The 22,383-nt window shown below is 47.6% G+C and overlaps 1 protein-coding gene and 1 non-coding gene across 6 annotated transcripts in view; both read left to right on the top strand.

The window, feature by feature from the left end:
- ZNF609 (zinc finger protein 609) overlaps window positions 1-20,866 on the top strand; it is a 240,059-nt gene extending 219,193 nt beyond the window's left edge. For 4 of the 5 annotated variants that reach the window (XM_021941743.2, XM_003901053.5, XM_021941745.2 and 1 more), the window contains 7 exons: window positions 7,304-7,391; window positions 9,911-12,251; window positions 13,716-14,082; window positions 14,995-15,170; window positions 15,458-15,674; window positions 16,124-16,202; window positions 16,507-20,866. In XM_021941743.2, coding sequence (XP_021797435.1) covers window positions 7,304-7,391; window positions 9,911-12,251; window positions 13,716-14,082; window positions 14,995-15,170; window positions 15,458-15,674; window positions 16,124-16,197 — 3,263 coding nt within the window. In that variant the 3' untranslated portion in view covers window positions 16,198-16,202; window positions 16,507-20,866. The remainder of the gene's footprint in view (window positions 1-7,303; window positions 7,392-9,910; window positions 12,252-13,715; window positions 14,083-14,994; window positions 15,171-15,457; window positions 15,675-16,123; window positions 16,203-16,506) is intronic. The other variant, XM_009210383.4, reaches the window with a different exon arrangement.
- On the top strand, window positions 7,888-7,994 carry LOC116275982. Its single transcript, XR_004185448.1, has one exon. It is a non-coding gene; the product is annotated as a U6 spliceosomal RNA (small nuclear RNA).
- Window positions 20,867-22,383: the final 1,517 nt, after the last annotated feature.

Raw genomic sequence — 22,383 nt, 5'->3', positions numbered from 1 at the left:
GCAGGAGGATCACTTGAGACCAGGAGTTCGAAACCAGCCTAGGCAACATAGTGAGACTCCGTCTCTATTTTTAAACAAACAAAAAATTTTTAAAAATTAACAAATGCCAGCTACTCAGGAGGCTGAGGCAGGAGAATCGCTTGAACCCAGGATGCAGAGGTTGCAGTGAGTAGAGATCGTGCCACTGCACTCCACCCTGGGCAACAAAGCAAGACTTCATCTCAAACACACACACACACACACACACACACACAAATACAAGTAAAAGTGATTGGCCAAGTACAGTGACTACTGTAATCTCGGCACTTTGGGAGGCCAAGTTGGGTGGATCACTTGAGGCCAGGAGTTCAAAACCAGCCTGGCCAACATGGTGTAACCCTGTCTTTACTAAAAATACAAAAATTAGCCATGCGTGGTGGTGCACACCTGTAATCCCAGCTACTTGGGAGGCTGAGGCACAAAAATTGCTTGAACCTGGGAAGCGGAGGTTGCAGTGAGCGAAGGTTGCACCACTGCACTCTAGCCTGGACAACAGAGTGAGACTCTGTCTAAAATAAAAATAAATAAAAATAAAACTGATTTAAGGCTGTAAATATTCAATAAGATAATATGAAAACATCTCGCACATAATAGTTTTTTCTTTTTTACTTTATTGTATTTATTTTTTGAGATGAAACCTTGCTCTGTCACCGAGGCTGGAGTGCAGTAGCACAATCTCAGCTCACTGCAACCTCCACCTCCTGGGTTCAAGCAATTCTCTTGCCACAGCCTCCTGAGTAGCTGGGACTACAGGCATCCGCCACCATGCCTGGCTAATTCTTTTATTTTTAGTAGAGATGGGGTTTCACCATCTTGGCCAGCCTGGCTGGTCCTAGACTCCTGACTTTAAGTGATCCACCCGCCTCCCAAAGTGCTGGGATTACAGGTGTGAGCCACTGCACCTGGCCGAAAGTTTTTTCTTTTCTTTTCCTTCCTTTTTTTTTTTTTTTTTTTTTTTTTTTTGAGACAGAGTTTCGCCCTTGTTGCCCAAGCTGGAGTGCAATGGCATGATCTCAGCTCACTACAACCTCCGACTCCTGGGTTCAAGTGATTCTCCTGCCTCAGCCTCCCAAGTAGCTGAGATTACAGGCACCTGCCACTATGCCCAGCTAATTTTTGTATTTTAGTAGTGATGGTGTTTCACCATGTTGGTCAGGCTGGTCTCGAACTCCTGACCTCAGGTGGTCCACCCACCTCAGCCTCCCAAAGTGTTGGGATTACAGGCGTGAGCCACTGCGTCTGGCCAAGTTTTTTTTTTTTAGAGATGTAGTCTCACCCTGTCACCCAGGCTGGAGTGCAGTGGCACAGGCATAGCTTCACTGCAGCCTTGAACTGCTGGGCTCAAGTGATCCTCCCACCTCAGCCTCTCAGGTAGTTGGGACTTCAGGTGGGCACCACCACAACTGGCTAGTTTTTAAATTTTTTTGTAGAGACAGGTCTCACTGTGTTGCCCAGGCTGGTCTTGAACACCTGGCCTTGAACGATCCTCCTGCCTCAGCCTCCCAAAGCGCTGGGGTTCCAGGCATAAGCCACTGTGCCACACCCATAATATATGTTTGATGAATGTTTGAATCACAATCCAATGGATTGTTCTGCTTCACTTGGTAAGACTGAAAAAGAATCCAACTTACTAAACCAAAGTTCTTTCCTGCCCTAATTTTACTAGAATGAGACTTCCTGAGTAGGATAATTCTTTTTCTCCCTCTCCCTTGTCTGATTTGGTTTTGTGATAAAGCACCCTAAATTTCAATTCCAAAGAAAACAAGGGCTAAGGGCCAGGCGCGGTGGCTCATGCCTGTAATCCCAGCACTTTGGGAGGCCAAGGTGGGTGGATCACAAGGTCAGGGGTTCGAGACCAGCCTGACCAACATGGTGCAATGCCTTCTCTACTAAAAATACAAAAATTAGCTGGACGTGGTGGCAGGCGCCTGTAATCCCAGCTACTCAGGAAGCTAAGGCAGGAGAATTGCTTGAACCTGGGAGGCAGAGGTTGCAGTGAGCCGAGATCGCGCCACTGCACTCCAGCCTAGGGGACAGAGCAAGACTCCATCTCAAAAAAAAAAAAAAGGCTGAATAATATCTTATTTAAAGTCATGACCAACTCAAGTCCTGATACTCCATAGTTTTGTATAAAGCACTCCCTTTGTATTTATTTATTGAAAACCTACTGTGGGTTAGTTGTCTGATTTATTTTTTTCCTTTTTTTTTCTTTTTTTTTTTTTTTTTTTGAGACGGAGTCTCGCTCTGTCACCCAGGCTGGAGTGCAGTGGCGCGATCTCGGCTCACTGTAAGCTCCGCCTCCCGGGTTCACGCCATTCTCCTGCTGCAGCCTCCCCAGCAGCTGGGACTACAGGGGCCCGCCCCCCACAGCCGGCTAATTTTTTGTATTTTTAGTAGAGACCGGGGTTTCACTGTGTTAGCCAGGATGGTCTCGATCTCCTGACCTTGTGATCCGCCCGCCTCAGCCTCCCAAAGTGCTGGGATTACAGGCGTGAGCCACCGCGCACAGCCTTTTTTTTTTTTTTTGAGATGGAGTCTCGCTCTTTCGCCAGGCTGGAGTGCAGTGGCGCAATCTCTGCTCACTGCAACTTCCGACTCGCTGGTTCAAGTGATGCTCCTGCCTTAGCCTCCCAAGTAGCTGGGATGACAGGCACATGCCACCACAGAGATGAAGTTTCTCCGTGTTGGCCAGGATGGTCTCCATCTCCTGACCTTGTGATCCACCCGCCTTGGCCTCCCAAAGTGCGGGATTACAGGCATGAGCCACCGTACCTGGCTTAATCCTGTATTTTTAAAAATCTGAGATTTGTAGAAATCAAGTGACTTGTTCAAGGTTACACTGTAACAAAGCCAGGATTTGCACTAAGGTTTTCTAACTCCATGTCCGGTGATCTTCAGACAGCATTGTATGTCAAAGAAGAAATGAATATAAGTGAGTTACTAGAGATAGGTCCTGGAAGTGCCAAATCAAAAAGTATTTTATTAGTGCGTGGCTGTAGACAAAAGGCTAATTCCAGATCCCCCAGATTTATTGTCTTGATACATTCCATAGCAAATATGCCTTGGGGCCGGGCGCGGTGGCTCAAGCCTGTAATCCCAGCACTTTGGGAGGCCGAGACGGGCGGATCACGAGGTCAGGAGATCGAGACCATCCTGGCTGACACGGTGAAACCCCGTCTCTACTAAAAAATACAAAAAAAACTAGCCGGGCGAGGTGGCGGTCGCCTGTAGTCCCAGCTACTCGGGAGGCTGAGGCAGGAGAATGGCATGAACCCGGGAGGCGGAGCTTGCAGTGAGCCAAGATCACGCCACTGCACTCCAGCCTGGGCGGCAGAGCCAGACTCTGTCTCAAAAAAAAAAAAAAAAAAAAAGAAAATATGCCTTGGGGCTGGGCGTGGTGGCTCATGCCTGTAATCCCAGCACTTTGGGAGGCTGAGGTGGGCACATCACCTGAGGTCAGGAGTTTGAGACCAGCCTGACCAAGGTGGAGAAGCCCCGTCTCTACTTAAAAACAAACAAACAAACAAACAAAATTAGCTGGGGCATGGTGGCGAATGCCTGTAATCCCAGCTACTTGGGAGGCTGAGGCAGGAGAATCTCTAGAACCTGGGAGGTGTTGCAGTGAGCCGAGATTGCGCCATTGCACTTCAGCCTGGGCAACAAGAGTGAAACTGGAAAGAAAGAAGAAAGGAAGGAAGGAAGGGAGGGAGGGAGGGAGGAAGGGAGGAAGGAAGGGAGGGAGGGAGGGAGGAAGGAAGGGAGGGAGGGAGGGAAGGAGGGAGGGAGGAAAGAAGGAAGGAAGGAGGGGAAAGAAGGAAGGAAGGAGGGAAAAGAGGGAGGGAGGGAGGAAGGAAGAAAGGAAGAAAGAAACAGGCCGGGCGCAATGGCTCATGCCTGTAATCCCAGCACTTTGGGAGGCCGGCAGATCACGAGGTCAGGCGATCGAGACCATCCTGGCTAACACGGTGAAACCCCGTCTCTACTAAAATACAAAAAATTAGCCAGGCGTGGTGGCGGGCGCCGGCACTCGGCAGGCTGAGGCTGGAGAATGGCGTGAACCCGGGAGGCGGAGCTTGCAGTGAGCCGAGATCGCGCCACTGCACTCCAGCCTGCGCGACAGAGCGAAACTCCGTCTCAAAAAAAAAAAGAAAAGAAACAGAGATGCAAGTCACTAAGTGGGGCTGAATCTGTGGACTGGCTGACCTCCAGATCTGGGAACAAAGAATAGGGCATGAGAGGTGATTTCAGAGAGGTAAATAGATACTAAAAATACTCACAGACTAAGAATGTGAGGCCAGGAGAGTGAGATGCTAACCCCCAACCAGCCTTATGAAAGGAGGCTAAAGCCGGGCGTGGTGGCTCTTGCCTGTAATCCCAACACTTTGGGAGGCCGAGGCGGGTGGATCATGAGGTCAGGAAATCGAGACCATCCTGGCTAACACGGTGAATCCCCGTCTCTACCAAAAATACAAAAAAAAAAAAAAAAAATTAACCGGACGTGATGGCGGACGCCTATAGTCCCAGCTACTCAGGAGGCTGAGGCAGGAGAATGGCGCTAACCTGGGAGGCAGAGGCTGCAGTGAGCCGAGATCTCCCACTCCCACTAAATACAACTAAAAACTCTGGAAATTATTTATAAAACAAATATAACAGGACTGTGAAAGGTGGAAGAAAGAAGGCACACCAGCTCTAAGGGTCGCAAGACCTTAGAAACAACATGGTGATGAGTTCCCTGGGTTTTCTTTTTGTCTCTAATATCCCAAACATGTTGCTAAAACTGAATATTATATTTAATGGTAAAAGACTGGAGCCACCAGGCGCGGTGGCTCACGCCTGTAATCCCACCACTTTGGGAGGCCGAGGCGGGCGGATCACAAGGTGAGGAGATCAAGACCACGGTGAAACCCCGTCTCCACTAAAAATACAAAAAATTAGCTGGGCGTGGTGGCGGGCGCCTGTAGTCCTAGCTACTCGGGAGGCTGAGACAGGAGAATGGTGTGAACCCGGGAGGCGGAGCTTGCAGTGAGCCGAGATCGCGCCACTGCACTACAGCCTGGGCGACAGAGCCAGACTCCGTCTCAAAAAAAAAAAAAAAAAAAAGACTGAATGGAGCCAAGTGTGGTGGCTCATGTCTATAATCCCAGCACCCTGGAAGGCCAAGGCAGATGGATTGCTTGAACTCAGGAGTTCAAGACCAGCCTGGGCAAAATGGTCTTGACAGGAGGATTGCTTGAGGCCAAGAGTTTGAGCCGAATCTGGGCAACATTAACAAGACATTGTCTCTAAAAGAATTAAAATTGCCGGCCAGGCGCGGTGGCTCATGCCTGTAATCCCAGCACTTTGGGAGGCCGAGGCAGGCGAATTACCTGAGGTTGGGAGATTGAGACCAGCCTGACCAACATGGAGAAACTCTGGCTCTACTAAAAATACAAAATTAGCTGGGGGTGGTGGTACATGCCTATAATCCCAGCTACTGGGGAGGCTGAGGCGGAGAATTGCTTGAACCCAGGAGGCGGAAGTTGCAGTGAGCAGGGATCACACCATTGCATTCCAGCTTGGGGAACAAGAGCGAAACTCCGTTTAAAAAAAAAAAAAAAAGGAATTAAAATGCCAAAAAAAAAAAACATATAAAACAATTTTTCTTTTATCAGATTAGCAAAGAACAAAATGAGAACACCATGTTGCCAAAGGAAAAGGGCAAGAAGTATTCATGGGCTACTATAAATGGGTATATGAATGAGTACATCTTCTTTGAGGCAGTTTGGAGGTGGTTTGGCCGTATTTATCAGAACTCCAAATACAAGTGCACTGTGATTAACAGTTTTACTTACAGGAATTCATCTTACAGACGTATTCGTGTAGGTAAAATGAAGCATTTGTACAAGATTATTCATTGCAGTTTATTTGTAATAGCAGAAGATTGAAACAACCTAAATGTCCATTCAAATGCTGCCATTGAAAAGAATGAAGTAGCTCTCTGTCTACACATACGGAATGATCCAAAATATTTGGGTACATGAAAAAAGCAGTGTGCAGAACATTGTATGTATATTGCTATCATTTAAGGAAGAATGTATGAACATATTTGCATATATACATATAAAATATCTGTGGAATACTTTTGGATGTTTCCAAGTAGGGGAGCTGGAAGACTGAAGAACAGTTATGGAAGGGACACTTCTTTTTTTTTTTTTTTTTTTGAGACGGAGTCTCGCTCTGTCACCCAGGCTGGGGTGCAGTGGCCGGATCTCGGCGTAAACCCGAGTTTACGCCATTCTCCTGCCTCAAGCCTCCCGAGTAGCTGGGACTACAGGCACCCGCCACCTCGCCCGGCTAGTTTTTTGTATTTTTTAGTAGAGACGGTGTTTCACCGTGTTAGCCAGGATGGTCTCAATCTCCTGACCTCGTGATCCGCCCATCTCGGCCTCCCAAAGTGCTGGGATTACAGGCTTGAGCCACCACGCCCGGCCCACTGGACACTTAATTTTATATTACAGTTTGTTGGGGATTTTTTTTTTTTTTTTGCAGGGGCGAGTGGGGGCTACCTTTTGAATTTTGGAGTAAGGCTATATTACCTAATCAAAAGCTTTTTTTTTTTTTTTCTTTTTTTGAGATGGAGTCTCACTCTGTCACCCAGGCTGGAGTGCAGTGGCGCAATCTCGGCTCACTGCAAACTCCGCCTCCTGGGTTCAAGCGATTCTCCTGCCTCAGCCACCTGAGTAGCTGGGATTACAGGCATGCGCCAGCATGCCCGGCTAATTTTTGTAATTTTAGTAGAGACAGGTTTTCCCATATTGGTCAGGCTGATCTTGAGCTCCTGCACAAGTGATCTGTCTACCTTAGCCTCCCAAAGTACTGGGATTACAGGTGTGAGCCACCACTCCTGGCCAAAAACATTTTTTTAAAATTATCGAGGTGTGGTGACATGCTCCTGTGGTCCCAGCTACTTGGGAGACTGAGGTGGGACAATCGCTTGAGGCTGCACTCCAGCCTGGGCAGCAGAGCAAGACCATCTCCAAAAATAAAAATAAAATGTGTCTTGACAAAACCATGAAGTCTTTACAACTGTTAATCATCCTAAGGGGCCTCAGTAGCATTGTAGGCAATTCCTATGGAACTATTCTGGCCCAATCCTATTTGTCCCGTTGGTACCCAGAGCACCTCCTAAACCCTCTTATAGAAGTCACAGTGCTGACAAAAGAATACTCTTCTCAGTGGCAAATGGGGTGTGTCTCGTCTATATCTATGTGCTCTTATTTTCCAGGGATGTTGGTGGTAAATGTAACGTGGAGGAACAAGACATATGTAGGTACACTCCTTGACTGCACACGACATGATTGGGCACCCCCAAGGTAAGCACTTACAGCTATTTAGTTTATATTAAGTCTGAACCATTCTAATTGGTGATCTCTTATACTTTTATCCTGCTAGAATTGTACACCCAGCTTTTAAGGGACACGATGGTGTAGATAACCAGGGAAAGCACTGTATTTATCTGACATTCAAGAAGACTGAATGGCTGGGCGCAGTGGCTCACGCCTGTAATCCCTGCACTTTGGGAGGCTGAGGCGGGCAGATCACCTGAGATCGGGAGTTCAAGACTAGCCTGACCAACATGGAGAAACCCCATCTCTACTAAAAATACAAAATTAGCCAGGTGTGGTGGTGCATGCCTGTAATCCCAACTACTCGAGAGGCTGAGGCAGGAGAATCACTTGAAGCCAGGAGGCGGAGGTTGCAGTGAGCCAAGATCGCGCCATTGCACTCCAGCCTGGGCAACAAAAAGCGAAACTCCATCTCAAAAAAAAAAAAAAAAGAGGATGAATTGTGTATGAAAGTGTTCAGGGGGTGCTCACTTCAGAGGTACATATACTAAAATTGGAACAATACAGAAAAGATTAACATGACCCCTGCACAAGGGTGACATGCAAATTTGTGAAGTGTTCCATATTTTTAAAATTAGCAAAAAAAAATTGTTGAGGGGATGCATTGGGGGAATGGGGAGAAAATCCTCTTTAAGCCTTTGACTGGAATTATTAAAGCCACCTTGAGACCATCTAACCATGGGTGAGCAAACATTCATTGATAGTAGCTATTTCTCAGAAATTTGAACTCAAGAACATGTTTAGTTTTATAAACTCTACTAGAACATATGGGTTTCACAAGGACCTTTTCATGTTGCAATTTGACCTTTAGATGGATATTTCAATCAATGGCACCTAATAGCTTGTTCCTAATATTAGTACCCAGTTTTCAGGGTTTGGGGAACCCAGGCATTGGGGGTAATTTACAACTAACATGCACGTAACATCCTAGGAGCTTACCAATTAATGCCATTCCCATGCAGTCACAAGTTCCTTTATTGAATCATATTCATTGAAAATGGTAGTTACTATCTGGACAGTTCTTTTAGGAAAAGTATCTTAAACCTTCATCTGTCCGTTGTTCCCATGAAACTAAGATGGGCAGAAATGTCCCAAGGAAAAGTATTGTAAAGTTCTTGATTCCATACCACTCTCCTTTTGTCAGATGTGATTAGGCTCTACCGAGGGCTATTTATGCCTCCTAATTTTCAGAGATGCTGGGCCAGGTTTCTAGAGGCTTAGACTTTTATAAGACTATGTTTAGGCTGGGCGTGGTGGCTCACACCTGTAATCCCAGCACTTTGGGAGGCTGAGGCGGGTGGATCACCTGAGGTCAGGCAGGTCGAAACCAGCCTGGTCAACATGGTGAAACCCTGTCTCTACCAAAAATACAAAAATTAGCCGGGTGTGGTGGCGGATGCCTATAATCCCAGCTACTGGGGAGGCTGAGGCAGGAGAATTGCTTGAACGCAGGAGGCGGAGGTTGCATTGAGCCTAGATCGCTCCACTGCACTCCAGCCTGGGCGACAGAGCAACACTCCGTCTCAAAAAAAAAAAAAAAAGACTATATTCAGACCATAATAGTTGCCCTGATAAGAATCAGAAGCAGATGAGCTAAAACAAGTTAGTAAAGTTCTTTACACCCTCCCTTTGCATTTCTGAGAAACCTATTGGAAGGACTTATTTCTGCTTTGGGCATACAAGAATCCAGAGAGATAGGAGCTGAGTGAGTAGGTTGATAACAGGGAAGCAATAAGTAGCTTTACAGTAGGACTGTTCTGAGAACCCGAAGGAGGTATTTGACAAAATTTGCCTTTTTTCTGCAATAGCTTTGGTTCCTACTGTCTTAGAAACAACCTACTCCCGTTGCCCCCTGGGACAAGAGAGTCAAAACCATCTTTAGATCTACAAGGGAACCAATCTTAGCTAAAGGTTTAATTCTAAGCAGTGTTTTAAGCTCCATGAAAAGCTACTTTAGGGCCTATGAGGAATGACCCCTAGGTGCAGATCTCCAGACATTCAAAGAACTCGTGTACTCTTGGTTATATCTGATGTTTAGGGAACTCTTAAATGGATAGGTGCTTTGTTCTACCTTTCTATATCTTCATAGTGAGGTATGTAAGAAAAAGGCATTGGGCTAAAGATAAAGCTACAGTCTTGTCATATGTTGCCATCAATCAATGATGTTACCTTGGACAAGTCACTTAGCATGCCTGGCCTCAATTTTCTGAAACCATGACTATGGCTGTATATAGGAAATGTAGACATGACTGTCTTATGGAACAGACTGCATGGCTTTAGAGGTAAATGTTGGAGAATAATTTGCAGTTAACATGCATCCCAGGAGTTCGCCATTTAGTGCAGTTCCCAATCAGAATTTCTTTTAACAAATCATATTCATTGAAAATGATAGTCACCATCTGGACAGTTCTGGAGCCTACAGCTAAACTGGTTTGAAGATGTTTTCTCTTCTTAATAATATCCTGTTGTGTTTATCCTTTGCCAAGGTTCTGTGACTCCCCGACCAGTGACCTGGAAATGCGCAATGGTCGGGGTAGAGGCAAACGCATGCGTCCCAACAGTAACACTCCTGTCAATGAGACAGCCACAGCCTCTGACAGCAAAGGGACCAGTAGCAGCAGCAAAACCCGGGCAGGAGCCAATAGCAAAGGCCGACGGGGCAGCCAGAATTCTTCAGAGCATCGCCCACCTGCCAGCAGCACTTCTGAGGATGTCAAGGCCAGCCCTTCCTCAGCTAATAAGCGGAAAAACAAACCCCTTTCAGACATGGAGCTGAACTCTAGCTCAGAGGACTCCAAAGGGAGCAAGCGTGTCCGTACTAATTCCATGGGCTCAGCCACTGGCCCCCTTCCTGGGACCAAGGTAGAACCCACTGTTCTGGACAGAAACTGTCCCTCCCCAGTCCTGATTGACTGTCCCCACCCAAACTGCAACAAGAAGTACAAGCACATCAATGGACTTAAGTACCACCAAGCTCATGCCCATACAGATGATGACAGCAAGCCAGAAGCGGATGGGGACAGTGAGTACGGAGAGGAACCTATTCTCCATGCAGATCTCGGGAGCTGCAATGGTGCATCTGTCTCCCAAAAAGGTTCCTTGTCCCCTGCCCGCTCAGCTACCCCCAAAGTTCGACTTGTAGAGCCCCACAGCCCTTCTCCCTCAAGCAAATTCAGCACAAAAGGCCTCTGTAAGAAAAAGTTGAGTGGGGAAGGGGACACAGACCTTGGGGCCTTGTCCAATGATGGCTCTGATGATGGACCCTCAGTGATGGATGAAACAAGCAATGATGCCTTTGATTCTCTAGAAAGGAAGTGTATGGAAAAAGAAAAATGTAAAAAACCCTCTAGTTTAAAACCTGAAAAGATTCCTTCCAAGAGCTTAAAGTCAGCCCGTCCCATTGCCCCTGCCATCCCCCCACAGCAAATCTACACCTTCCAGACAGCCACCTTCACAGCAGCGAGCCCAGGCTCTTCCTCAGGCTTGACTGCCACAGTGGCACAAGCCATGCCCAACAGTCCCCAACTCAAGCCCATTCAGCCCAAGCCCACTGTTATGGGAGAACCTTTCACAGTCAACCCTGCCTTGACTCCAGCCAAGGACAAGAAAAAGAAAGACAAAAAAAAGAAGGAATCTTCAAAGGAACTTGAAAGTCCTCTGACCCCTGGGAAGGTGTGTCGAGTAGAAGAAGGCAAAAGTCCATTCAGGGAATCTTCAGGAGATGGGATGAAAATGGAGGGACTCCTAAATGGCTCATCAGACCCCCACCAAAGCCGACTGGCTAGCATCAAGGCTGAAGCCGACAAGATCTACAGTTTCACAGATAATGCCCCTAGCCCTTCCATTGGAGGAAGTAGCCGCCTTGAAAACACTACCCCTACTCAGCCCCTGACTCCCTTACATGTAGTGACCCAGAATGGAGCTGAAGCCAGCTCAGTCAAAACCAACAGCCCTGCATACTCTGACATCTCTGATGCTGGGGAGGATGGGGAGGGCAAGGTAGACAGCGTCAAATCAAAGGATGCTGAACAGTTGGTTAAAGAAGGGGCTAAGAAAACTCTTTTTCCCCCTCAGCCTCAGAGCAAAGACTCACCATATTACCAAGGCTTTGAGAGTTACTATTCTCCAAGCTACGCACAGTCCAGCCCTGGGGCTCTGAACCCCAGCAGCCAGGCAGGAGTGGAGAGCCAGGCCCTGAAGACAAAAAAGGATGAGGAACCTGAGAGCATCGAAGGAAAAGTGAAGAACGATGTTTGTGAGGAAAAGAAGCCCGAGCTGAGCAGTTCCAGTCAGCAGCCCTCGGTCATCCAGCAGCGTCCCAACATGTATATGCAGTCCCTGTACTATAACCAGTATGCCTATGTGCCCCCCTATGGCTACAGCGACCAGAGTTACCACACCCACCTTCTGAGCACTAACACGGCTTACCGGCAGCAGTACGAAGAACAGCAGAAACGCCAGAGCTTAGAGCAGCAGCAGCGGGGAGTGGACAAGAAGGCAGAGATGGGCCTGAAGGAGCGTGAGGCAGCACTCAAGGAAGAGTGGAAGCAAAAGCCGTCAATTCCACCAACTCTCACCAAGGCCCCCAGCCTGACAGACCTTGTGAAGTCAGGACCTGGCAAGGCCAAGGAACCAGGGGCTGACTCAGCCAAATCAGTCATCATTCCCAAGTTAGATGACTCTTCAAAACTCCCAGGCCAGGCCCCTGAAGGCCTTAAAGTGAAGCTGAGTGATGCCAGCCACCTAAGCAAGGAGGCCTCTGAGGCCAAGACAGGCGCTGAGTGTGGTCGACAGGCAGAGGTGGATCCAATACTCTGGTACCGACAGGTAACTGTTGCTCTGGGAGGAAGTGGAAATACCGTATGATAATCATCTGTCTTCCTCACAAATAAGGGCTGTCCTTATATAGGGGTTCAACGGAATTGAGATTAGCAGGAGAGATGTGTAATCTTAAGGATTCTTTACCTTTATAAACCATTTTAATGTTTTTTATTTTATTTTAATGTTATTTTTTCGAGATGGGAGTCTCACTCTGTTGCCCAGGCTAGAGTGCAGTGGTGCTATCTTGGCTCACTGCAACGTTCACCACACCCAGCTAATTTTTTTTGTATTTTTAGTAGAGATGGGGCTTCACCATGTTGGTCAGGCTGGTCTCAAACTCCTGACCTCAAGTAATCCACCTGCCTCAGCCTCCCAAAGTGCTGGGATTACAGACATGAGCCACTGCACCCAGCCAATTTTTTTATTTTTATGTTTTTATAGAGACCAGAGTCCCTCTCTATTGCCCAGGCTGGAATGCAATGACATAGTCATAGCTCACAGCAATTTCCAACTCCTAGGCCCAAGCAATCTTCCTGCCTCAGCCTCCCAATTAACCAGGACTACAGATGCATGCCACCATACCCAGATGTTTTAATTTTTTGTAGAGAGAGATCTTACTATGTTGCCCAGGCTGGTCTTGAACTCCTGGCCTCAAGCAGTCTTCCCACCTCAGCCTCCCAAAGCACTGGGATTCATATTAATGTTTTTTAAAAAGCACTTTTGTATCCATAGCAGGTGTTTTTTCCATTTGACAAGAAAGGCCCAGACAAGTTACCTTAATTTGTCTAGGGTTTCTTAAGACCTCACTAGCCAAGCCAGGATTAGCACCAAGGTATCTCGATTCCTTGTCTGTGTTTCTTCCACTGTTTGGTTCCTGTGAAATGAGGTATTGATGGTCTCTCTATTTTTTAGAGTAGGTACAAAGTATACTCAGTTACTGAGTTTCTTTAACAAGGATTTTATAGGTTGAGTTAGAACTAGGAACTTGGAATCTCATATCTTGCTCTGCTCGTGAGACTTAGAATGTCTTCCCTTCCCTCTTGGTATAATAGTTATGCCTCCCTCCCTCCTCTGATCTGAGTGTCACTTACAAGCTTTCCACCCCACTGAGCATGCTCTGAAATAGTGAAACAACCTAAACATCTTGGAAGGGGCAGCCTCTCCTATTTCAATCATTTCCCCAGAATGTTTGTTCTTACCTAGAAAACATCCACTGATACATGGACGGATTTTCCTTTTCTCCCCCTGCCCCATCTTGTTCCCTGTGGGTGGGTGCAGAGGTAGGGGCGGGGGCTTTTTAACCAAAAGGGAGCAGAGTTGGAATATAAACAAGATCAATAGAGGCCAAGATCCTACTCTGCCCCAGGTGTCTAGTAATTATCTGCTCTGGTGATTCTACTGGGACCTTGGGCTTGAAATATATCTGTCTTATCTCTACAACACCCAGTCGTTGTTCTGTGATTTTTGTAGGAGGCAGAGCCCCGGATGTGGACATATGTTTATCCTGCCAAGTACTCAGACATCAAGTCAGAGGATGAGCGGTGGAAGGAGGAGCGGGACCGCAAATTGAAGGAGGAAAGGAGTCGGAGTAAGGACTCTGTCCCCAAGGAAGATGGGAAGGAAAGCACAAGTAGTGACTGCAAGCTGCCCACGTCGGAGGAGTCTCGCCTTGGGAGCAAGGAGCCCCGGCCAAGTGTCCATGTGCCTGTGTCCTCCCCACTCACCCAGCACCAGTCCTACATCCCCTACATGCACGGCTATTCCTACAGTCAGTCCTACGACCCCAACCACCCCAGCTACCGGAGCATGCCTGCTGTGATGATGCAGAACTACCCAGGTATAGCACCAAGTGCCAGCCGCTATTCCATTCACTGGAAGGGGGAATGAAGCACAGATTTCACATCCAGAGTTTTCTTGCTCAGCCCCAAGGCATATTGAGGCTCACTTAGATGACAGCCCTTTTTTCACTGAGTCGTTCTATGAGGTAGCCACCCTAACCCATAGTTCCTTGAATGACCCATAATGATAGTCTTTGGCCTCTTTAGTCTCACTCCTTAGAGCTTCCAGCTTCCTACAGCAGCCTAAATAGTCTCAACATTCTGGTGACATTATTATGAAGCACACTCTAAATAGAAGTAAGCGTTTCAAACAGAAATAGGAAATTTCTTACCCTTGAGGCGTTCCTTTCTCCCTGTCACTCACACCTGTCAATATAAAAATCATAGTTGCATTTGTTGGGTGCTCCCTGACAGCCAGGCGCTGTCCTCTGAGATTTATGCATATTATCTTTTTAAATCCTCCCCATCACCTTAAGTAATAAGTATTGGTATCTTCATTTTTGATGTGAAGAAATTGAAGCTCAAAACAGTTATTTATTTGTTCAAGGTTACCACGCTGGTAAGTCTCAGAATAAGGTTTTGAACCCAAGCCTCTAACTCCAGATCCTGTGATCTTTCCACTTTATCATATCACTTCTCCAAGATGAATCTGAGACCAGTTCAAAGAACAGTATCGGATCTATGGAAGTTGGCTGCAGGAAACAGGGCTGTGTTCCTAATATCCCTTAGCTAATTTTTCCTGTAGAGCTCAGTAAGGAAAGGTCAAGCCAACAGTCTCAGCCAAAGACACTACGTTAGAAAATACCTCAGCCTGTGCCTTGGAAAGCTGATGCCCGCCTAATCAAGCTCACTAAAGCAGAGCTTCCTCTACCTCTCCCATCTCTTTGAATGTTTGATTTCTCCTTCCACAGGTTCCTACCTGCCTTCCAGCTACTCTTTTTCTCCATATGGCAGCAAGGTCTCAGGTGGTGAAGATGCTGACAAGGCACGAGCCAGCCCCAGTGTCAGCTGTAAATCCAGCTCAGAGTCCAAAGCCCTGGACATCTTGCAGCAGCATGCCAGTCACTACAAGAGCAAGTCTCCCACGGTAAGAGAAGTACAGTGACGCTGGCTGTTACCCAAAGACCAGTAAGGCCAGATCCAGGGTCTGGGAGAAGGTAGGCAAGTTCAGGTCCTGACCACAGTGCAGCTTGGCTGACTTGACATTGGCAGCCCCCAGGGCATCTTCTTGATTCTTACATGTCTTGCACTTTTAGGGGTCATAAGGTGGCACCCTGGGCATCTCACTCATGTGTGGGTGTTTGTGTGTGTGTGTGTGGTTGTATGTATGTGTGTCTCACTATAGTGCTTTTGTGTCTCTGGTTTCCTTTCCAGATAAGTGATAAAAGTTCTCAGGAGAGAGATCGAGGAGGCTGTGGGGTGGTTGGGGGTGCTGGCAGCTGTAGCAGCGTTGGGGGAGCAGGTGGGGGTGAACGGAGTGTTGACCGGCCCCGCACCTCTCCTTCTCAGCGCCTGATGTCCACACACCACCACCACCACCACTTGGGGTACTCGTTGCTCCCAGCACAGTACAACTTACCCTATGCAGCAGGTAAGCCTATTTTCCCTACCACCTGTTGTTTTGTCTTGTTTTGTTTATCTTCATCCCAGTAGTATGTCCACAGCTAGGACCCTCCTCCCTGCCTCATAAGAATCCTTTTTTAATTTTTTTTTTTTTTTTTTTTGAGCTTCTAATCTGTACACAGTCCTAACCTCCTGCTGTCATTAAAGCATATGATATTTATTCCTCCTTTGGAGTTTGGGGACTCTTAAATTCCTCCAGAATACTAGCCTTGATAGTCAGAAGAATATGGAACAGGTGTTCCCCAAAGGCAAAGAGAAACAATCAGCTGAGAAATACAGCCTTATTATCTATCTCCAGCAAATATATCTGGCTGAGTATCAGATTTTTTTTTTCTGTCAGCACCCCAAAACTCAGGGAAAATGGTTAATGGAAGGTTTCTGTGAGTGCTGCACTAACATGTTCTCCTGCTCACTCAGGGCTTTCTTCTACAGCCATTGTTGCCAGCCAACAAGGCTCAACTCCCTCACTCTACCCACCCCCCAGGAGGTGAGAATGGTAAGTAACTTTTGTTAATTTGGGGCAACACGTAAAGCTGGGATAGTTGCTACCTGGATCGCAGAATCCCTAGGTGAGGAATAGCTATGAGGGGTCAGCGGTCTGGAATCCATAGAACCCTGGCCAAGCCTCTTGTACAAGAGTCTCCCATGAAGCCATGTGCCTCTGAGAGGACCTGTGGAACACAGTGTCCCTTAGGGACCAGTACTGGCCACTCCTGCAGTTCATTTTCTTGGAGTGCCACCTTGTGGTTGTTTTACCAACAGGCTGAGTGCCTGGTTATCTGTCCATGTTTCCCTTGCAGACATCAAGTGCCCGGATAAAATCAGCTTCATGGGCCCGGACTGGCTCACCCAAGGAGGTGCTGAAGGTGCCATTTAGACATCAGTTAAATGGTGTTGATCATCCTGTTTGCCGTTTCCTCCATGACTGAAGGCAGACCCTTGGCTATCTCACCTCCACCAGACCTCTGGACTACCTGACCCTCCATCTTCCTCAGGAGCTGGAGAGCTGGTACTTAGCAAAAATATTTATTCTCTCAGCCACAGTCATGACTGTTGTGGCCTCTGTGGAGATGAAGGCACGGGAAGCAACCAGGGGAACATGGCCTCAGCCCAGAGAAGCCACCGCGCTGTTCCCCAAGCCCTTGGTCTGCTGCCAGAGCAGTACCAGCCCCCCCGCCCACCAGGGAGGGACCCCCACCCTCAAGCACTGGGTAAGGTCTGAAGACAGCACAGCAGCCATACCCCTCACCATCATTACCACCATCACCAGATTCTGCATCTCCCTAGTGCTTTGCACCCTGGGAATTGGCAGCATGTGGAGGAACTAGAATCTCAGGAAAGAAATTGGGGGTTGTTTTCTACGTAATTGTGAAAACAAGGTCTTCAAATGTGGAGACTTCTCCCCATTTACATGAGCACATGTAAACGCTCACAACCTAGCCTGGAAAGGAAGACCAAGGCATCTGCCCCTATATGGCCTTGAGCTGCCTGTGAGGCAGGGGGCAGGGGTTCCACCACCAGCACAGGGCTCCCCAGGGACACTGGGAGCAAGCTGGTGCTGGAGCATGAATGGCATCTGTGAAGTAGAACCTGCGTCCCCACTAAGTCCTGCTGCTTCTTATTCCCCAACTCCTTGCCCTTTTCCCTTCCCTCCTAACCCCTTGGTGCCTTTCCCAGGGGGATCCCCACACTGGTCTTGCCTCTTCTTTTCCACTGCTTGGCTCCTAAGCCTCAGGCAGATAAACTAGTATTCTCCCCAGCATGGGGAACCTTGGAGTCTGCCAGGTCACCTTAGGGCAAGGCCCAGAAGGCAGCCCCTGGGAGCACCCAGCAGTTCTTGGAGATGTACTGTCATCTAGCCATCTGATATCTTCCTCATTTGGGGCCACAAATGTATACAGCCCAATTCCTCTGTCTACAAGTACATGATTTTATACAGCTCAGTCTATAACTTCCATGTGGGCCAATATAAGCTGTGTTTCTTGGTAACACATATTTTGTTTGAGGGGCCACTGGCCGTGGGAGGTTATTTGTTCCTTAGACCCTGGGATAACACATCCAAGCCATTACATTAGAGTCTCAGAATGTACTCAGTGGAGCTGTGCTTTGAGGCAGCCAACATTTCTCTGCTCTCCTTAGAAATGCAGTCTCCCAATGGAAGCTTTATGCTCTTTGTACTGGGAAAGTGAGGATGATTTGATAGCTTTATTGGGGTCATGTCTTCCCCAAGGTGTGGGGAGCTTTAGCTTACTTGGCTTTTGAGGTATCATCCCTCTATTCTCCCCTCCTATCTTTCCATGACCCTCTGGATTGAGAGAGGTAAAGACTGACAGACACCAGCGTAGGCTGGAAAAGGGAGTGTGTGACCAGAGTGCCAAAAATGACTAGGAGCAGGTACTGCTCCGACTCAGTTTGGAGAATGGGAAACGGGACAGTAAGCACAATGCCCAGTAGTACTTGATTTCCAAGGACCCTGGAACCCTACACATGAGAGGCTTAGGGTCACCATCTGCTCAAGAGGATCCCCTCTGATCTACAGGCCTTTCCCCTAGGTGTCTACGTCCTCATTTTTGTTCAATTTGGGTTCTGAGCCCTCCCCAAAAACCATTGTTTTAAACCTCTTGGCAGGGCCCCAAAACAACCTCCCTCATACTCATCATATTCCCTCTGCCTCCTGCTGCCCTCGTGGGCAGTGCTCTGAGCAGTGACCTCCCTTTCCTCCACGGAAGTAGCTAGTGCAGACACCTTCACCCCACCTCACCTGAGTCACCTCAACCAAGAGGGTGACTGAATTTCGGCCTGATTATGCCCTCCTGGAGCTCCTGTGAGGTGGAGCCAAGGGCCCCTCTCTGTTCCTGTTTGTTTTAAAATATTGTTGTGTGTTTTGTATCTGTGGCACTGGCCTGCAGCATACTCTGTACATATTGTAAAGAAACCGTTTGGAGTAATTTTCTTTTGCATTGGGCAGGTATGGCCCTGCATTCCTGCCCTTTCCACTCGTTCTGTAACAGAGGATGAACTTCTGTCTTAGCTGGGCAGCCTTGGGTTCTCCAGAAGAGAACAGGTTTTTCTTTTCCTTTTTAAATTTTCTTCTTAAACATTTGGCTCTTTGATCCTCATATCCAAGTCTCCCTGAAGAGTAGGAGCTGCTCAGAAGAGCAGGTGAAAGCCTCAATGGCAGATCCTGATGCTTGCCGGGCCTAGTCTTCCCTCCAAAATAACATGAAGCAGCAGCTGTGGAGATTCTTGACAAGTGCTGAGTGAAAGATTTGCTGTCCGCCTCTACATGGGGAGGAGAAACACAGGTGGGAGCTACCTGTGGCATCCATGATCTAGTCAGAGGGATGAGATGCTCAGCAGGGATCCCCATCGTATCCCACCCCACAAACAAAGGCTGGAAAAATTTGCTACCAAGGGCCAAGACCACCAGACCAAGCCTGTCTCTGAGCCACCCCTGCCCAGGCCCTCACAGACATTGCTCCCTGGGCTTCCCATTGAGGAGAAGCTGAAGAGGGGGGGGGCCTCATCCCCAGATAGATCAGGCAAGGCTTGGAGAGCTGCTCTTTAGGATCCACATCAACTACTTCCTCATTTTAAGGTATGGCAGTTTCCTTCATCCCCTTTTCCTGCCTTGTACATGTACATGTATGAAATTTCCTTCTCTTACCCAACTCTCTCCATACATCACAAGATCAAAGAACCACACGCTTAGAAGGGTAAGAGGGCACCCTATGAAATGAAATGGTGATTTCTTGAGTCTCTTCTTTCCAGGTTTCAAGGGGCCATGGGAGGACTTAGAGAGTTGCGAGTGAAGACTGCAGAGGGCTAGGAAAGTATTGTATACAGGTTTTGAGGCCACCCATGTCACTTATCCCGTATACCCTCTACCATCCCCTTGTCTATTCTGATGCCCCCAAGATGCAACTGGGCAGCTAGTTGGCCCCGTAATTCTGGGCCTTTGTTGTTTGTTTTATTATTTGGACTTCCCAGGAAGCTTTCCAGTGATCTCCTACCATGGGGCCCTCCTGGGATCAAGCCCCTCCCAGGCCCTGTCCCCAGCCCCTCCTGCCCCAGCCCACCCGCTTGCCTTGGTGCTCAGCCCTCCCACTGGGAGCAGGTTGGGGCGAGCTGGAGGCCCGGGCTGGAGGGGCAGTGTTGCTGTTCATAGATTTTGTTCCATTGGCGTTGCTCTGTTGGATTTAATTTCAGTCTTCCTGATTCTTCCCTTCTGTAAAGTGTACATTACCAAGTTCCTTGTTTTTTTATATATATATATAAATATATATATATACAAACTGTACTCTTTTTGCCTTTGTACATTCAGGCAAGAAGAGAAAATAAATCTTTTTAAGAGACAATCACAAATCTGTGAGGGCTGCTGGTTATTTCTCCTGGAGTTTGCTGCTGAGCTGCCTCTTCCTTCCTCCCAACTTTCCTGTTCCCCCTCAGCTTTCCTGATCTTCCTGGCCCTGCTCCATATGCATCCTCAGCTTCACTTTCCCTGGCTGATGGCAAGTTGTTGAATCCAGTGTCCAGACTACCTGCCTTATAACCCTTTTCTGCCCAGCATTGTTTTCTGGCTTGGCCAGTGGCTTAGCCCAGGAGCTTTACTCTGTGCCCTGGCCTCCCCTCTCTTCACCTTTAGATTCCATTCACCGAAGTGACTTTGGACCCCTGGGTACTCTGGGACCTGTTTCCTGGAGGCCCTGGCTTGGGAAACTCACCTGTCAAACTATGCAGCTGGGAGCTCTCTGCCTAAGAGTTTGCACTATTTAAACCTGCCTGGGAGTTAGGACGGATGGTTTTAGGAACGACCAGGAAACTACCCCTAAAACTCCCCCTACATTCCAGCCTCTAGAATGCTCTGATCCAGAGCTCAGTGGATGATTCCCAGCTGGTGGACTCTGTGGCTACCCCATCAGAACAAGGGCTAAGGGTTTATGGGTCAAGAGTATTTGATCAGAATTTTAAAGGGTGGTACACTCTGAAACACAGCCCAACCAAACATTTGTTTGGCCTCTTTCTCTTTTCCTCTACCTTCCTCCTCCCCTCTTTTTCCCCTCTCTACTTCCTCTTCTTAATTGGCTTTGGAATTGAAGTATATTTTTAAATTATTTGTTGTATTTATTGAATAAAGTTTTTAATGTCCCTGTTCTTAAATTTAGACTTAGTTTGCCTTTCACACTCCACTCCCACCCCACCCCCAAAATATTCTACCTTCTAAGTTGCTTTTTAAACTGTAGTGCAGCCTTTTGGGTACCATATTTCTTTCCTGTCAGTGGTCTTCAATAACAAGTTTTTTTTGAAAAGGAAAATCTTCCACTGGGTGCCTGGGTTTCCAATTTAGCCTTTCTGACTCTAGCTGTATTGAAGAGGAACCACCAATAGGTGGCAGCAGAATCTCAAGCAGGTTTCTTGGGAAAAAGTAAGGGACTGAGTTTTGTATTGGTTCTTTTTCATCTGTCTTGTAAATTCCTTGTGTTTGAGTTTAGTATCTGCATCCTAAATTGCCAGCTGCCTCTAGGAATTACCTGCCCAGTGGGGGACATCTGATTTCGACTGAATGTCTGTAGTCCCAGACTTGCTCTAGTAACACCTGCCAGGCACAGTGGCTCACGCCTATAATCCCAGCACTTTGGGAGGCTGAGGCGTGTGAATCACTTGAGGCCAGGAGTTCGAGACCAGCCTGGGCAACATGGCAAAACTCCATCTCTACTGAAAATACAAAAAATTAGCTGGGCGTGATGGTGGGCACCTGTAATCCCAGCTACTCAGGAGCCTGAGGCAGGAGAATCACTTGTACCCAGGAGGCAGAGGTTGCAGTGAGCCGAGATTACACCACTGTACTCCAGCCTGGGCGACAGAGTGAGATTCCATCTTTAAAAAAAAAATAATAAATAAATAAATTCGTTTTTAGGAAAAGAAAGAATGGAACTTGGGAGTGGAGCTCATTACTTTTAATGAATACAAGTTAAAGAGTCCAAGATTAATGACTTGGCCCACAGTGAAAACACAAGCAGGCTCCATAAAGAGCAATGTGAGAGCCACAGCTGAACAGTAGACAGCTGCAAAAATGTAGGAGGTGGAAGAACATGCCCTTCACTTGGCAAAACAGAAGCAAAAGAAAAAAAGTGCTAGTAAATCCTTGAGAAATTTAAAAAACTGTGGTGAGGAGGATTCCAGCCCCCTGGGTGCCACTGAGCGCTTATTCATCAGGCTGTGGTGTGGGGGACTGGAAACCACACCTTAGGACACTGAGCTCCAAAAGGAGAAAACTAGATGATTAAGGAAGGTGTGTGCTGCACCCTTCAAAGACCTCAGGAATGGGAATGTCAGGAGCTCCATGCGCCAAAACCCAGTTTCAGGACCCAACCTCCCCAGCCTTTTATAGAAAAGGAAGAGCTAAGAGCAGATTGGATCTTGGGTATAGCCTCTCCTAGATGAAGCTGACGTGTACACACCTGTCTCTCCAGGGGGCTCTGGCAGTGAGTCTCAGACTCCTAGCAACCCTGCATTTCACAGTGTAATATGGCCCCAGAGACCTAGGCCAGTTTATCTGTCCTCCTACACTGCAGCTTTTTTTCCCAAGGAGCATGCACCATACCTCTATTAGGCTCTGGACTCAAAACAGTTTGGTAGGGAGTTGGTCCTAGTTGAGAAATAAAGAATAGACCAAC

This window comes from Papio anubis, chromosome 7, assembly GCF_008728515.1.
Source record: "Papio anubis isolate 15944 chromosome 7, Panubis1.0, whole genome shotgun sequence".
In the NCBI taxonomy this organism is placed as follows: domain Eukaryota; kingdom Metazoa; phylum Chordata; class Mammalia; order Primates; family Cercopithecidae; genus Papio; species Papio anubis.
Note: the sequence above shows the minus strand (reverse complement) of the source record. Positions and strands in the feature narration are given on the sequence as shown.